An 18,754-nucleotide genomic window follows, 5' to 3' on the forward strand; every position below is an offset into this window, starting at 1 on the left:
GCCAGTTAGTCAATGTAGGTAGGCAGTATTGAACTAGGCCAGAATCAGGCCTTCAGTGGGGGGGGGGGCATCTTTGGAACCCACTCCCTTTAAACATCAGATACAGACTTTATTTGTTCTTTCCACATCTGTTGCAGATGTTCCTTTCTTAACAGTCCTTTCTAAATGAATATTGGAATTGGTATTGGATTTGAAATTGAATATGTGTGTGTAATAGTTGTTGTTGCAGTTGTTTTACGTGCAATTCAATTATGTTTTTATTGCATTGTAAATTACTTTGTGATGGATGTTCCTTAGGAAATGATTCATAAATGAAATAAATGTTAGCCAGCCTGCTATGCTCACAGCCAGAGGGAAGGCAGCTATCTTGGCAAAGGCCACACAAAGGTCTGGAGCCAGCCTTGTATCGGTGACAAGGCAGAAGCCCCCCTGCTCCGGGCAAGGAGCTTTAGATTAATAATGCACTGTTATGTACAGTAAAGTTGAAATTAAGCACACTCAGTATGGCACCAGCCTGTATGACTGCAGCCACCAAGCAACCAAATCACGTAACTCCCAACACTTGTGCACAATGCAAGATCTCCTTTGTTCTCCCTGTCTGCCACAAGTAGACTGAGCAAGCTTTGTAACATCTGTCCAGCCCTATCTGTATAGGCTGTTTTGTGCCCTTGTTATATGCTGATCTTTCAGGTACTGAAATACTCAGCATTTTCCTAAAAGGGGAAGAGCCTTCAGTATAACTTATCCTTACCCTGCATAGTAAATCTACACTTCTCATTACATGCCAGCCTGATATTGCACACACAAATACAACATTATCCCATCAAGAATTAGGAGCATAATGCCTGAAAGAATAATGAATGGCCAGCTAATGGGAACACGCAGGACAAGATTAGTATTGTGCAATCTATGCCAACGGTGCAGATTTGACTGGTCATTATACCAAGGGCTTTTACAGTCTAAAATAATATCATTGGACAAACAGGCAGGTGGTGTAGAAATGTTTTAAATATCATATTTTTCCATGTATAAGACGACCTCTATTTTTATGAACCCCAAATCAGTATTTTTGGGTTGCCAAAGTTGTTGATCACTCATGTACAAGACGACCACCCATTAAGAAAATGCCTTATACACACAAAAAATAGTAATTGTGGGAAAACCTTTAAATTTAGTATCAGTAAAATCACAAGCACTTGCTTGATACCAGTGTTTTATAGAGCTTCTGTCAGGCTAGGACGGGAGAAGATTCAAGGACCCACTTAGCCATGAACCTTCAGCCCATCAGTATCAGCCTAACCTACCTCACAGGGTTGCTGTACATATTTGTTGCCTTACGCCAGGATATAAATGAAGGAAACTACATTGCAGAAACTGTGTTCCAAATTAAAATAGGCTAAAGTAGTTTCATACAGCAACAGTTGTTGTCGGCATCAATCTCAAGACAGTGGAGTGTGCTCCCAGGGGTGAAGTCAAACCATGGTGTTAGCACCTAAGTGACCTCTCCAGGACAGTGACCAAGCCTGGGCAGTGTGTGGAGGTACTGGGCTTCCCAGATGACAAGACCACCCTCTCGGTCTCACTGATGTAGTCCAAAGAAAAGCAGAGCAATATGTTTGGCACCAGCTTTGTTGGAGGAGTTGCTGGAAGGAAGTGTACAAGGCGCCATCCAACCACCTTAGGGACAGGTTTGTGTAGGGTTTATTGCTTAGCCTTTTCTTCTCCCAAAATGTCCTGCAAGGCAGCGGGTATTGATTTTTCCTTGGGGTGCACTCCTGAAGCCTTTTCACAAATGAGTATAGCCGTATGGCAGTGGAGGTTTAGGATTAGAGTTTTCCTTCTCCTAGATGGGCTACCTTCCCAGGCTGATGAGCCCCATCTGCAGCAGATGCAGAAACCGCCTTCTTGACTGTTGGACCCACTACTGGGTCCGTTCAATCTGCTGGAGCCTGTCTTTGCATGCAGGGGTAGTCCCTAACTCTCTGAGGGTTTGAGACCCATTGGCTACCCTCACCTGGCTTAGCTGGCCAGCTGAAATTATTTCCTATGGTATGGCCACTGTAGCATGCTGACAGCTTCTAGGAGCCAGAGATGAGAGCTGAGTGCAGGGTGGGGATCAAAGGTGGACACATCCAGTGTCTACCCCTCCTATACCTACTACATCCCACAACAGCAAATTTGTATTAGTTGTGCTCCATACAGATGGCCAGGAAATTTTGACTGTTAGGCTAATTTGGCCTTTGGTCTGACTTGACTAAGCACAGCCATTTTTAGGTCTTCAATGTCAAGGTTAAAGCAAGCATTCAGAAATGACTGAGAGGAAGAGGAGGAGGAAGAGGAAGAAGCAGCAGCATTTGGATTTGATATCCCGCTTTATCACTACCATAAGGAGTCTCAAAGCGGCTAACATTCTCCTTTCCCTTCCTCCCCCACAACAAACACTCTGTGAGGTGAGTGGGGCTGAGAGACTTCAAAGAAGTGTGACTAGCCCAAGGTCACCCAGCAGCTGCATGTGGAGGAGCGGGGACACAAACCCGGTTCACCAGAGTCACCATCTATTTTCAAGGGCCTCTATATCCTCCAAGCACTAGTCTGGAGGCCAGAACAATCCCAACACCTCACCTTGTGGCTGGTCAGACTTGATAGTGCTGGTTGACAACCCTGAAAAATAAGGTTATCACTTGTATGGCTCAATGAATGATCTCAATATCATGGATGGAAAGACTGAAGCATTTTATTCAAGAGGTAGATTAGGGCATAACCTGAAGGCACATGAAGCTACCGCTCAAGGAGATCCAGGTCTGGTCAATACTTGAATGGGAGGCTGCCTAAGAACCACATGTGCAATGAGCAGAATAGAAATGTACAAAAATAAACAGTCTGACCACCAGGGGGCAGCTAAAGTTGCTTCAGGGCTATGTTAAGACTGCAAGTTGACTTTCCCCTTAGTGCATATTAAGTATACATGGATGCAGCACTTGTGAACACAGCCTGTTTACGGACTGTTGTCAGGTTGGATCCTATAAAGAAACCAAAGCAACAGAAAAGCTCTCATCGCAAAAAAATGGTTCACCAGTAAATTACTTCCAAAAGCAATTCACATTGGAAATACCTAGCATCCATATGTTGGCTAAAGGAGACATAGGGCAATGCAGGAAGTCACAGACACAAAGCTTAATTAGTTTTTTATTTTAAAAACTTCAAGGCATGAAATCATCCTATTTAAAAAGTGGCTGTTAATTCGTAAACTGAATAGAAGTATTGAGGACTTAATTAAAATGCATACAGTTTAACAAGTTTCATGAGTTACGAATAATTATAAACAAAAAATTCACAAAATTACAGAATGTGAACATATTTTAATGCAATGTTGTTTACTAAAATGGTAAAATTATTTACACCATGTATCAACCCACTGACCCCCTCCCCTTATTGCTCAATGCTAGTGTTTTCAAGTGGAAGTGATCAGTCATTGTCAGGACACTAAAATGCAATATTCACAGTTGAGCATGTAGACTTTTGAATCTTAAATCAGGACAAGAAAATGGATTTTTGAATTTATCAGTCATATTCAGGAACAGACCCACTGAAATCTATGGGTTTTTCAATGGGTCAGTTTCAAGTGTGACTTAACATAGGATATCTATAATACATTCCACAGTTTGGGGTGGGGCATAGCCTCCAAGTTCTGCAATACTGATGCAAAATGAACAACCAGTATACATATTATATACAAAATAAGGTGGTACACTTCTGGACTGTACCAGAAGTCTGCAGGTGTGCAGCATCCAATATATGAATACTCTCCCAAATTAAAAGAACCCATACATGTAGTAAAATAGTGCATCAAGGAGAAAGTTTAGTGTGGCCCACCCCCTGTGGTTCTAGTTTAGTACATGCAGAAAGCTTTGTTACTTATAATTTGGAACAACGTTTATATGTAGGACACTCCTCACCTATGGAATTCTACCACCTCTCCTATACCATACAAAATGGCTTTAAACCTTGTAGGGAACAACAGCATAAAATCAGTGACAGCGTTTGGCTTGGGTTTTCCAGTTTGCCAATGAAATTCCATAGCTTTATGTATACAGCTCTGTACATCTGAAATGTTCAAGGCACTTCCTCTTCCACTACTTGGGCATGTTACTATAGATCAGAGATGGGTAAACCTGCAGCCTTCCATATGTTACTGGGACCACAGCTCCCATCATTGGCCATGCTGGCTGGGACTAACAGGTGTTGGGAGTCCAACTTCTGGAGGCCTACAAGTTTCCCATCTCTGCTGTAGATCTACTTGACTGCTACAGGTTATGAAAAAGAAAAGAGGAGCTTCTGTCGTGGGGATGGCCCAACTGCACAAAAAAGTCAGCTAAAGAGGCAGCATGGAAGGAGCAACCAATTCAAGATGTAAAGCACTCGAAACAGCACTAGGGAATGCTGAAAACACAGTAGGGAATGTGAAAACCAAGGAGATGCTCCCCAGAATCATCTGTAAAGCCACTAAGTATACTGGGATGCACCTCTCAGGTGGTGTGTACATTAACTCAGAATAGCAGAACAGCTTGAGCAGAACTTGGGTTTTTACAGAATTAGACTCCAGGGGTGGTATTCTGTCCTCACAATCCTACTCAAAGTAGACCCACTGAAATTAATGAACCCATTAGTCATATCCCTTAATTTCGCTGGGTCTACTACTCTGAGTACGGCTGGAGTTGAATACTACCCCAAATATAATTTACTTTCAGACTGAAGGCTACATGGTTCTGTCTTACAAACATTTGGATATTAAGAAAAAGATGACCAGATCATGAGCCAAGTAAAGTCTTCCACATTCATGGGTATTGAATTCAATGTTCTCAAGTGTTGGAAGGGAGAGGTGAACAGTAATAAGGATGGGGGTGGAAAAATCATCCACGGGCTGCATCTTGGCTCCCCATGTGGAACCCTCAATCCTAGAGCAATCTGAAGGTGAAGAGGAAGTAAGGTTTGGGGCAATCTTTGTAGCTTTACACAAAGCTCCTGCAGCTTACTGTAAACTTGAAGGGCTGACATCCCCATTCCTCATAAGATTTAATTGCTGTTGAATCAGTATGAGGACAAGAGGAAGGGGGGAGGCTCACACTGTGTACACATGCCTCAAATACTACCCCAAATAGGATGAATTGGATAGTATTTTACATCTGTAAAAATGCAATACTTACATTATTTGAATCAACAAAATTCTGCATGCTACTATTAGTAGCAACACTGTTGGGCCATGTTTTTTTCATTAGAAATTGAATTAACAAACATTTGGCTCTTGTACACCTAACAGGTAACACGTATGGACCCTTTGTCAGACAAACTTTGGAATTCAACTGAGCTTTTAAACTGTCTGAGACTTGGAAGATTTGTAACCTAATCTTACAAAAGAGGAAAAGAGAGGTTAATTGGAAACAAGTCACACTAGTGTCTATGGAATTAGCTTCTACATAATATGATCAGAATGGGAAGGTGGAGGTGTTTTTGTACAAGTCTAAGACATACTACCAAAATGAAAAAGCTCCAAGCCTGGCACAGTGTTATGATTATTTGAAGCAAGAATGGGGTGGGGCGAGAACCCCACTGTAACCACTGAGCAAAGAAATGACATGCATCTAAAAAGACACATGGATCGTATTCAGAATTAATTACAAAGAGTGTCAAACACACACTCAAATCTTCTCAGTGCTAGGAAACTATCCAAAGAAAAACTCACAGGGGGAGGGGAATAATAGTAAGATTTGTGGGGTTTGGGCTATTCTGTGATATTCGAATGTGACAGTTAATGCACTGTAGCACAAGAAGCTTCAGTTACATCAGGCAAGAAACAATATTTAGAGTTACTCTTTTTGGCAATACTGTACATAACTCTCAACACCCTTTATAATGAATGGAAAACCACTACACTGCATTTCACACTGTACCACATTATTTGGCTATTCAAATATTCATTCTGCTTTCCAATACTCCTCTGTTCAATACCATGAACATTTTAACAGAATGTGAATACCTACACCAATAAAAAGGTCTAAGTAGCAAGCAGCACCTCAAAAGTTCTATTTAACTGATATTCCATTTTTAATACTCAGTGTTCCATTTTAAAATCCAACTGGATAGCTCTTGCCATCAGGAATTTCCTCCCGGAGCCAGAAGCCTGGGCATCACTAAATATTTCAAGGTTCAAGTTATACCACATACCTTAGAATGCTTTGCTTTCGCAGCTCTGCAGTGTAAAGCATACTAAGGAGCACCCCGCTCAAGTCCATGATATTAAGGATTCCATAGGCACTCTGGTGCATGCATAGAGCTCCAAGTAAGCAATGGCTCCACCATTCTACTAAATGGGCAACCCTAAACATGCAAGTGGTATATGCATACATAGATGCATGCAAGTTCTTGATGAAACAGGAGCTCTGGTCTGCACAAGAAGCTGCAATGCAAGGCTCATGATGGTGGTAGCTTGCTTTCTTCATCACCACTGTTACAGCAGAGCCACAAGCAAGCAACATAAAATTGCAGGCACCTTCCGATCCCATTTTAGTCACAATTATAGCAACATACTGGGGTAAAACTGGAATATGTAGTGTGAAAATACATGTAAACCAAACATTCCAGAGTCAAGGCTAACATATTCATCAAAGAAATATTTCTGATGAATTTTTGGCTTCCCAATTCTTAAATCCTACCCTGCACTCATTAGAGGCTTTTCAGGTATAAGTGGCCTTTTGTGCTCAATAATATTCAGTCCACTGGACAGAGAGATATTCAGAGATATTCATAGAATCATAGATGAACACCTCACCTCCAAAATCAATCTGTCAATGAAAACCGAGCAAGGCAAGAGCCACCAAGCTGAGTGCATGTCTTGACATATAATTATTCAAAGAGTAAGTTATTGAAATAGAGGAACCTGGTGGCTTCCAGATCTGCCATGCTATTTCAGTAGTACAGCTTACCCAGATTCTTTGAACTTTTTTAGAGGGATAGTCTTCATAGAAGAATGAATCATGTTATGTTGAACAAAATAATATTATAAGAGAATACCCAAGTACAACTATATAAAAAATTATTTTCTTTACTGTATTTCAGTTCTGCCACAGTCCTTAAAACATAATGTAGATTACAATCCTACTCACTACAATGTCTACTCAAAGATAGAGTAGACCATACTCAGGGGGATTTTTGATGTTCTCCCCATGAAAGCAGACATTCACCCCAGTGTCATATCATAAAATGCATTTGAAAGTTTCCCCAGTTTCAATGGAAGCTAAGAGGCATGCTGTGTTTCAAGCCAATAATCCAATTGGGTTTGTGACTCCTTGGAGATATACAGGTGTTGCAATAATACCTTTATAAATGTGATACATTTTCGCATTCATCTACTAACAAAGTGCACCTGAGGGGGACTTTTGGTAGTATGCACAAACCCATTATTGGCTTCATAGTATGGCACACTAATGGGTCATACAATCAGAAGAATGCTTACAGACATAATTCATAATAAATCTATGTAGAACAAATGTAAAACAATAGGAATTATATTACATTTTGTAAACCTTCATGTAGTATCACACTTAACATTATACAATGAGGCAATATTATAAACCCATTGTCTATATTGCAAATGAACCCTCATCCTGCTTCCACAATGTAAAATGAGCAACTTTGCAAGTGCAGGACAAAACCAGTGCTGCTGTTCATTGCAAGTCTTATACAACTGGATTATCAAAACTGTATTAATAGTTACTGAAAGCTAACCTTGGTTGTTTCTGTCAAGAATTTAAGGTAGTGTGAAATTGATGTAGTGCGTCAGAAGGATGTATGTTTGGAAAACAGAGGGATTTCAAAATTCATAAGGCAGCATGCTCAAAAAAAGGCTACAAGCAGCACTGATTCTATATCAATAGTCGCTATTATATCTGTAGTGACAATTCTGCATCATTAAAGAAGTTTAAAATAATAATTCAGGGTACACACAGAAGCCTCATTATTTAACATTAAAAATGTGCAAATTGTTTTCTTCTTAAAACAAAAGAAAGTAACATAGCAACGAAGCTACTCTACTAAAGAACACCTTTGTGTTTAAAAATCACAGAAAAGTAGACCATCTTCTCTCCAACATCCCCTACAAGGCACTACAGGTAGGAAACGACAGATAACATGAAAGGTAATACTGCTCCTCAGTCAGGTCGAAAAATGGGATATTTTGGTAAGAATTCTATTAGTATTACCTATAGAAGGGGAAAAAACACAAACATATATTAACCAATACATTCAGCTCATTAGCATACAGAATATTAGGTAAGCTGCAAGTAATTAAATATGTTGGGTAAAATCATGGACAGTACTTTATACCAAATCAATCACTGGCCCATTTAATTCAACTCTTCTATACTGACTGTGCTAAGGCTGTTGGGTGTGAAGGACCATGGTGTACCCAATTGACAATATTTCAGACCTTGCTCCTCCTAGTGGATCCTGAAGGTCTTTTTCACTGAATCTAATGGCAGTTTTCATCTTCTGAGTTACAGCTGCTTTCCGGTTGTTTATTCCTCAAGTGGCACCACCAACAAAGGGCAGAGTTATCAGCAGTTTTGTTGCCTTATATAGCACTTGAATGATCAGTGCAATGTGGGAAATGAAGCTTCTGCAACAATGTGGCAAGTCCATAAAAAGGGAAGCTTGAAACTTCATTGTTCACAAACTTGGCAGCCACTGTGGCACCGTGCACAACCTCCTCTCTTCCCACTGCTTATGCATGTCACCAGTGAGCAAGTACAGGGCTGGTTACAACAGGTGGCTCTGCCAATCTGAAACCTTTCCTGAACAAGTTACGCCCCTAAACACATGCAGAGGTCCTAACTAATCTAGGAGGAGGTGAATAATTCAGCTAAAGGCTATGGGAATCTGAGCTGCACATATATGCATGTAACTGAAAATTCCCTGAGTGCCACAGCACTCTCAGTCTCAAATGTTCAGAAATTCCAGTATGGTTCTGTAAAATTCAAAAGATACAGACCATGTAATGGAAGGTACATGGCTAATACCTTGTTGCTACAACCAGCTTGCTTAAGAGCCACAGCTGAAATCTGTGATTTTAGAAAGGTCTGATGGGCCAATCTGCATCACCTCAGGACCTAAGATGACCACATTTACTTAAATATATATATGAACCAGAATGGTTAAGGATGGGGGGGGGGGGGATGACAACGGCGACAAAGGTAAGTGTAGATTTATGATATCCACAGGAGGAACAGACAACTTCAGAAGAAAATCAATCTGCACCATTAGCAGCATGAGGACCCAGTACCAAAAATGTGGAAGTCCAATACAGCATGTAACAGATGAAACCAACATATATGGAATGAACAGAAAGGAAAGGGGACGGGGGGGGTAGGGGGGAGAGGAGAGGAGAGGAGAGGAGAGGGACAGCTCTTTCCTACATATCTAATTTGCACCACATGAGTAACTGGAGGCAAGGAACTGGACTGAAAGTACAGCTTGGAAGCACAATACAGTGGTAACTCAGGTTACAGACGCTTCAGGTTACAGACACTTCAGGTTACAGATTCCGCTAACCCAGAAGTAGTACCTCAGCTTAAGAACTTTACCTCAGGATGAGAACAGAAATCGTACAGTGGTGGCAGTGGGAGGCCCCATTAGCTAAAGTGGTACCTCAGGTTAAGAACAGTTTCAGGTTAAGAACGGACCTCCAGAACGAATTAAGTTCTTAACCCAAGGTACCACTGTATCATATTAACCATTCTTCCCAATGCTACCAACTTTCTCCAAACGTTGAAATAAGGCAGACTTTTTAGAAAAGAGAGTGCCCCTGTGAATTACACAGACGGATACATAACCAATCCTATCCAGGTTTACTTAGAAGGATTTCCTACAGATTTCAGTGGGGCTTATTCCCAAATTAGTATGCACAGAACAGAAGAGCCAAGAGTGTTTTGTTCAAAGTAAGAGCAATTAATTGACAAATCAGTCAGAAAAATAGGGAAACACCTTTGTAACCAACAATCTGTTAACAGAGAAGTATAAAGTACTTACATACTCCATCATATTGCTAGTTTCGCATTTCCTTTTACTCAACTTCCAGTGCAAACCAAGCTAGGAAAGTAATATAATGTTTAGCATTACCTTAATGGGAGCATAATATTTAGCATAATGTAACATGACTATCTGTGTGTATAGTTATTTTATCTGTCCATTTGGGATATTAGCATTTGTAAGGCTACAACTGGGGCACATAAGCAATACAGAAGCATCTTTAATCCAGCGATGTGTCTTTGTTAATTGCATTCTACTTGCTTATAATAAATGTATTCACACTAAAACTGAAAAAACCCTGAAACACTCCACCATGATTAAAGCAGCCACTTCCCTTCTTACCTTATGATATAGTCTGTTATTTTCCCATTCTAACAACTTCTCAATTGATCTTCTAGTCTAGGAAAGATGACCAAAATAGCGTTAGAATATGGATTCAATCAGTTTCCTTAAATATGGCCCATAAAACTGGCCCATGTGTCTGTTGCAATTGACAAGGACTTCTGCAAAGGATCTCTCATCTCTTTGGCTCTACACAAATAAGATAGGATGAAGGAGAACACAACAGAATGAAAGACATACAGTCTTCTCCAGTTTCGATATAGTCCACATTGAACACTGTTTGCTGTGAAGAACAAGAGCGGAGAGTGTTGTTGTGCTCATACCCTGTTTGTGGGCTTCCTAAAGGCATCTGATTAGTCATTATGGGAAAGACTAGACTGGCCTTTGGTCTTATCCAGCAAGGCCATTCTTATATATTTTGTTCCGTGAACCATCCTAAGACTTCTGGGTATAGGAAGGTATATAAATGCAAGCAAGCAAGCAAGCAAGCAAGCAAGCAAGCAAGCAAGCAAGCAATAAAAATTACGGTAATATAAAATGAAATATATGACCAGACTGCTTGCAGTATTTACAGAAGTTGCCCAGGGGTCAGGAATTTTGATGATCATTAGTGTCTAGCCCCAAAGTAAAAAGTACCGGTATATCTGGACTGTTCCAATTCAAGATAGATGACAGTGGGGAAACTATATTATTGAATGTTCACTATATACTTGTTCCTAGTCATATTGCTAGGGAACAAGAGCAGAAGAGTGCTATTGCACCCATATCTTGCTTGTGGGCTTCCCATAGGCATATGGCTAGCCATTGTGAGAGCAGAATGGTGGACCAGATCCACCTTGGGCCTGATCCAGCAGGGGTCTGATGTTCTTAGGCTGTGCAGGCAGGACTATGAAACAAGAGAGCAGCTTTTTAACCTAGCCTTCTCCAGAAAATTTTCTATATACAGGGACTAGTTTTTTGCTGGAGGGAGCATTCACTCATGCCACCTCTAACTGCAGTCTGAAGTAGTACAGCCGAGAAACATATTATGAGTCATAAGTTTATATCAGTGCTGGGGAACCTGTAGTCCTCCAGATGTTGCTAACTCCAACTCCTATCACTGCATGATCATTGTCCATACAGGATGGGGCTGAGGAGAGATGGAGTCCACCAACATCTGGAGAGTCACAGGTTTTCCACCCATGGCTTATGCCATATTATGTAAAGTATTTCTATCCTAATTTTGCAGTCTGAAGACATGATACACAAGGGGAAAGGGAGGAGGAGGGGGGAAATGAAGGTGAGGCACCAGTTCTTAAAGTTACAGTTTTTATAAAGACCAGCTGTGATGGAAACAGTACAGATAGCCTGACAGAAAGGCTCCCACCAAGTGATAGTTGATGGGAGGGCCAAAGGCCTGTTAGCAGAGGCTACGGAATAGCCTGGTGGAGTAACTGGAAATGAGAAGGGGTTAATTTCCTTCATGAGTGTAAATTATTCCATGGATGAGCTAATCACAGGTACAAGGTCAGACAAGCCAGTGTTCTGACTATATCTGTGATATGTCATGGCAGCTCCATGTGTCAACCTGTAGGTCTGCAGTTTGTCTGTCTGTTGGTTAGTATGTCGATGTTACCTGTCCACTGTTACATCTTTACATGTTACAAGTTATTTAAAGTTATTTAAAGCAACCAAAATACTGTACTTTGTAGTCGTATGCATCTGTATATATCTATCTGCAAAAACCTATAAGCTGCATATATCTACGTCCATAACTGTTTTACTGGGCCTTATCTTCTGCAACAGTAAACTATCTGAACCTTTCTCAGCTTATGTGTGGTTACTGGTACTGGAAGCAACTTCCACTGCATGGGTATCTCACCTGAGACTCCCATCATAGCCCTGCTTCTTTTCTCCCCCTCTATGTCCTGATGGAATAGTTTTATGGGATTCAGTTGCGACACTAGTGGAGTTTGGGCACAAGTGCACAGGGTGATCTTGGTGGCAACTGGTTTGAAGTGAATTAACACTCATGCAAGAATATACCAACCAGATTTAATACTGGGCCTACTGAAATAGATATGACCTTCATTTCTCTAATTTAAAGTGAGTAGAGGTTCCTAGAGATCTGCCTAAAACAGGCATAATTCTGTACCTTCCTTATTTTCCAAACCTGGGATGTCTTCTGCTCTCTATCAAAATGAATGCATTATGAGCAATTAGCTAAGGTTTGGGTGACAAGAGCTTTGAAAGCCTCAAGAAGGCAAAACTAATGCACTTAGGGTTTATTGAAAGGACACCAAACAAATTCAGGCATCTAGAAGTATTGATTGCATTTCTACAGAAATAACTTAATAGGCAAGTAAAGAATTTAAGGCCATGAGTCACACAGGACTGTTTACAAAAGAAAATAATGTATGAATCAATTAATTAAAAGAATAAATTCTGCATATCATGGTGTTGTAATTAATTTTAATCATTTGGATATAAATCAGAGTAACAGAGTTCTTGTTGTTTGAAAAAATAATGAGAAAAATGCTGACAGAAAAGGACAGATGTTCTAGGGTCAGTACAAAAAAGATGTGAATTATTTTGATATATGTTCAAGAACAAAGGTTTGTGCAACTAACGATCTAAACACAATAAAGAAATTAAGAGCTCAAGCAACTGCAGGTAGCTGCTGGTGACACTAGTAGCCTAATATGTGTACTTACTCTTTTGTTCAGACAGACAGCAGGCCACAGACTGCAGCCAAGTGTGCAGCAGCAGCACAAACAGCCACAGAGAAGCCATTTTACACTGATAGGGAGATTCTTCTTTAAACATACATTTACACGACTGATACTTGTCTTGAATTCTTCCGGAGCAACCTGGAAAAACAAGAGATAAACCCATACTGGGGACCATGTATATAGAGAGAAAGTAGAAAAAGAAAATATAATTCTGGGATTTATTTATTTCATAAAATTTATATGCTGCTTGATTGTAAAAAAATATTGTAAAGGCTGTCAGGAATTAGAACTCTACTGCCAGTTTGTGTGTGAGAAAATACAGTAATCACTAAGGATGAAATTTTTGTTTTAGTTACTCTATAGACACTTTTGGTATTCTAACATGTGTTTCTTGCCTGCATAAATAGATTTAAATACTTCAACTTCATGCCAAATCAGTTATTCTTATTATCATCATCATAGTCAATGTTCAACACAGTAAAAAGTGAGCTCTCTCTCTCCCGCTCCCTCTGCAAATACAGTTTTAGCAGGCTACGGTAAGCCCCACAGTCTTTAGGATAATGTTGCATGTGTGAATTATGGAATCCTTTTCAAATATCCTCTCACACAAAGGTTGCAAGGTACAGAAACGTGATGGTCCTCAAGGAGCAAGTGACCAGAATAGTGGTCCTCAGTAAAACAGTGTTTTAGGAAATTAGAAATTTTCTGGAGGAAAAACAACCCAAACACTCAGACAGCATTCTAAGAGATTCCTTTTCGGCCCAGTACACCATAAAAGGGAATAAAGGTGGAGGGAAGGGTCATAATATTTTACAACAGGATACAAGAGAGGAAAGGAGCAATGACCAGCAGGCTCACTCTCCCTTCTTTGGCCATCATAATCACAGCCCAATCAATCACGCCTTGTGCCAAATTACAATACGAAGGGAATGTTTTATGACTTACACTTCCTTGCACTGGACACCAATTTCCCCACAGAAGTCCTTGTTGTTTTAAGATCAGGACAGGAAACTGGACTTTCCCCCTAAAGGATTATTGATTGATCCAGGTGACAGGGAAGTGGCAGATTTAAGGCCATATATCACAAACCAATATTTTCATCCATCAACTAAGAATTGAAAGCTAGGACTGAGACATCTTGCCTGAACATGCAATTCTGTTGCATGTTGAGAAGATTACCAACATATCCATTAAAAGAATTAAGTGAACAACAACAAAAAGGGACAAGAGTTTGGGGAGAACTCAAAGATTTACCAAGGAAAAAGAATGATTGTAAAGTTGAAGAGGAGGGAAATAAAATTGATTGTTAGGGCCCATATTTTGAGACCTATCCCCATTCTTCATCTTGTCTTTTTAAAGCTCATCATAGGCTTCCTACTTACAAACTTGCTTTTGTACAAATTAAAACAAAATCTCAATCCAGTCATCTCAATTAAAAAAATAATTACACAAAATATGTTCACATTCTTTATTTATGAAGATACTTTGTATTATCAACATGTATGATCAATAACATAAGAATTCAAATATTAAAAAGCAATCCAGCAATCTGAAATGTGGAGTTTAAACGTAATTGTTCTGTTGCATCTTAATCCTACAAATATCCTTTTTAAATATAAAGGTAAAGGTACAGGATTAAATATTCTGTATAAGGAACAAAACACACGCAGCAGAATATCTTCACAATACATGCTATAACTCAGCAATATCTTACTATTGCTAAATTTGTATGTATTGCCATTGTTATAATCCAGAATTCCATGATATTAAAAGTGTTCCATGGTAATTGCTACTGACTTTAACTTAAGTATTTTAAATTATGCCTGTGTTGAAAATGAAATGGATGGTAGTTACAGAACCAAAGATAATATGTGTTCCAGATAGCATCATCATTTATAATTTGTTAGTGCTTAAAATGTACAAGGCACTTTACATTTAAAAGTGTACAGATCCCTATTGCACAAGGTATTAGTTGTGTGCCCGGACATTAGAAAGTTGAAGCAAGATTTGTGGAAATTATAGATGCAAGAGAGAAGCAATAAAACAAAATGAGGATTCTAGGAAGAGCTAAATGAACCTTGAATCCAATAAGATGAAGTGACTAAGATGTCAACGAACCTACACCTGGTACTCTGCTCCACAACACATTAACTTGGAATTCCATGAAAATCTGTGGCTGGATCTCAAAATATAGGAGTACAGGTCAGGATCACCAGATCTTCCAATTCTTTCATTTAAGACATTCAGCCGACTGAAAGAAAAGCATTTTTGCAATTTACACGGGGTACACGTGCTGACTTACCTTCCCTGTCAGAACAGAGGGAAATTCGGTGTCAAACTTGTTGGTCAAGCCAAACCTTAAAAAAAAAAAAGAGAAAAAGTATTTCCACCTAACCTGTTTCTAACGCCATAAGTTATATATTGCTGCTACTTTCCACATCAGCTTTCAAGTGTTTATAGTATATTTTAAAGTACTACTGAAAACGTGCAGAGAACATAGCTCCTTTTATTAACACTTAATTTAAAAACTACATCCAAAGGCATGCACCTTCCTCCCACTTTCATGGTGATAGACTATTAGGGCAATTGATGTTTCTATTTGTATTAAGTAGTGACTATAAAGTTCATCCATTTCTTGCTTATGCCCACAGCCTGATGAATTGTAAAGAGTACTTTGCTGAGATTATTGCAGAACCTGAAAACTAAAGGAGGAATTCAACATAGCTCTTGACAATTGTTTCAGACAGAATGATCCCCCCTCTTCTCTCCCCATATCCTATTCCAGAGTTTCTCGTGACCCTCATAGAGGCAATTGGGGGGGGCATGTGGGGGGACAGGGTTAAAGCTGTGCAGTCCTTTCTTGGGATTCTGCTAGTGAGACTCATCAGCTGAATATGACTCTAGGAATTAGGGGCATAATCCTTTCAACAAAACTGATGCAAAAATTATTGCACTTTGAACACACACACACCCCACTTTACTGTTGAGCTCCCTTTGGATGACAAAATGACGCAACATCTTAACAGTAATCCCAGTGGGTCCCTCACAGGATGGAATCACAGCAGTGTCATTTTGGCTTTGCTACCTGCCTTGCATACACCAGGGCTAGGAAATGTCTGGTTTCCAACATCAGGTTAGATATCACCAGCTAAACTTCACAATAAAACAATGTATCACAATGTCTGAAATAAAGATGAAACTATGTGGCAAAGAGATAACCTCCTTCTTTAAAAAAAAAACCATCAACCTTTATTTTTAATACAGAGGGAAGCTATTTATGGGGCACCAAAAACGTAAACTCCAGGAAATGGAAATGAAAACACTTCTCTCCTTTTTCACCAGTGGGTGTGGGCCAGAGGGAACAAAAAGGAAGGTGAAGAAGCACATAAGGAAGCATAGGGGGGGTGGGAGGGGGGTGTGTGAGAAAGCAAAGGGGCAGGGGAATATTAGGGAGAGTACGATGGTAAGGAGGAGAAAATGGGGAATGTAGAGGGGGAGACACATACATGTGTGTACACACAGAAGCGGAGAAGAGAGGAAAGGGACAAAGACATGAGGGATACACAGGCACACATTCATGAAAAGATTTTGGTTCTTCTCAAGCCACCATGGCTTGGCCCCCATTGCAGGAAAACTTTGCAGGGGGGGAAAAAGCAACCTTTCATAAAGTGACACCGTGCACAAGGCCGATATTTGGCGCCCCCAGATGGATCTTCTCAATTTTGCACCGCCTCAGATTTTTGAATGCATGAAATTAACTATGTAAAAAACGAGAACAGAAATAACGGACTGCAAACAGTGTTAAGTACCCCGAGGAAGAAAAAACTCTGTAAGAAAAGCAGGTTCTACATGCAATGTATCATACGATAAATGACGCTCTGCTCCTTGAAAACGCATGGAGATGGATAAACTAAAATGAGAACTCTACATCAATATTTCTCAGGCTGTAACTAGGGCTAGATGATGTCTAGTTTTAAAAATAGTAGTATATCACCAGCAAAACATCACAATATACCAATATAACACAATGTCTGAAATAAGGATGGAACTATGAAGAGAACTGGGTAATGTCTTGGCAACAGCTACTACTTAGGGGTCTGAAACTTAATCCCCCCCCCCCCCCCGCATGCTTTTAACATATTGTTGCCATTGTTATTTTAAAATACAAATATTTTTTAAATTAGGACACTTTCTCTAAAATTAAAGCTGTAGAAGTAATTAGTAGCATGGATATGAAAGGTGGGAGGAGGTTCCCTTACAGACACAAGACACACACACACACACAGAGAGAGAGAGAGAGAGAGAGAGAGAGAAGCTGAGAAGGTACGAGAGAAGCTTCAACAGAGCAAGGTTTATTATTATTATTATTATTATTATTATTATTATTATTATTATTAACTCAGAAGTAAATACTCCCCGTTTATTTTTCTATGGAACAAGTAGTGACTTCCAAGCCAATCCCAGCTGAGGCCAGCAGCAGTTCAAAGGCAGCACTGGACAGCTCAGCTCTTGAGAAACGAGGCAAAAAAGACTTTCAAGTTTCAGGAGCTGCAGAGCAATGGAGAGTGAAGGAAACCCTCTCTATTTATTTACTCCAACAAGGAGAAACATCGGAACCATGGCATAAGGTTTTCCCGGCTTTCAGGGATTGGTACCAGGGCTCCGGCAGATCCCAGAGCCCTCACGCCACTCTCTAAAAGTAAAACAAAATGGATCTTCTCAAGTTTGTGTCACCTGCACAGTTCTCTGCCCTGGAGAACTGCCTTTGTTCTGTTGTTCTGCCTGCACTGCTCTGGGAAGGAAGGGCTCTGGCATGGTCCTAGAGTCCTTCCCAAAGATGGGCAAGCACTTAGTATCCTTTGGGGGGGGGGGGTAGTGCCAGGGGTCTGGAAGCCAGACAAAATGGAGGCAGTTTGTAATCTTTCACAAAATGGAGCCTTTGGAATGTTAATATCTGGTGCCCCCAAGTGGATCTTCTCAATTCTGAACCTTCTAGGACTTTTGGATTAATTAAATAGCATAGCACTGTGTAAAAATAAGAACGACAATAATGGACTGGAAACGTTAAGAACCCCGCCCCCCCAAAGCAGATCCTACATGGAGTATATTATATAATAAATGAGGTTCTGCTCCTTGAAAAGGCATGGAGTTTGAAATAGCGTCCTACAGAAAGGAAAATGGCTGCAGCTAGGGCTGGACAATGTCTGGTTTTCAACATCGTGATATGTCAGCAGCTAAACATTGTGATATTGTCAATATAACACTATGTCTGAAATGAGGATGGAACTATGGGGCTATGTCCTGGCAACTGCTATTCCTTAAGGTTCTGAAACATAAATATCTACTTACCTTTAACATATTGTTACAATATTCTGTAGAACACATAATTTTAAAATTATTACACTTTCTCTAAAATTAAAGCTGTAGAAGTAATACGTGGCACAGATATGAAATGAAAGGTGAGAGAAGGTTCCCTAACAGACACAGAAATAGGAACGCAAGAGAGTGGAAGAAAGATTAAACAACAAGACAAGGTTTATTATTCTTATTATTTATTCATATGTAAAATAACCCCAGTCTATTTTTCCATGGGACAAGACTTTGCTTCCAAGTGAGCCCCG

At 40.0% G+C, this 18,754-nt stretch overlaps 1 protein-coding gene across 3 annotated transcripts in view; it reads right to left on the reverse strand.

The window, feature by feature from the left end:
* Nucleotides 1-3,173: 3,173 nt before the first annotated feature.
* The window catches only part of LOC114589054 (cysteine-rich hydrophobic domain-containing protein 2-like), a 37,439-nt gene continuing 21,858 nt past the window's right edge, over nt 3,174-18,754 (reverse strand). Inside the window, exons 2-6 of one of the 3 annotated variants that reach the window (XM_077922717.1) lie at nt 15,436-15,490; nt 13,230-13,271; nt 10,423-10,479; nt 10,081-10,140; nt 3,174-8,255 (exon numbers count right to left, since the gene is read on the reverse strand). In XM_077922717.1, the coding sequence (XP_077778843.1) occupies nt 8,205-8,255; nt 10,081-10,140; nt 10,423-10,479; nt 13,230-13,271; nt 15,436-15,490 (265 nt within the window). In that variant the 3' untranslated portion in view covers nt 3,174-8,204. Of the gene's footprint in view, nt 8,256-10,080; nt 10,141-10,422; nt 10,480-13,115; nt 13,272-15,435; nt 15,491-18,754 lie in introns of all 3 variants that reach the window. The other 2 variants (XM_028715044.2, XM_028715045.2) reach the window with 2 other exon arrangements.

Source organism: Podarcis muralis, chromosome Z (assembly GCF_964188315.1).
Source record: "Podarcis muralis chromosome Z, rPodMur119.hap1.1, whole genome shotgun sequence".
In the NCBI taxonomy this organism is placed as follows: domain Eukaryota; kingdom Metazoa; phylum Chordata; class Lepidosauria; order Squamata; family Lacertidae; genus Podarcis; species Podarcis muralis.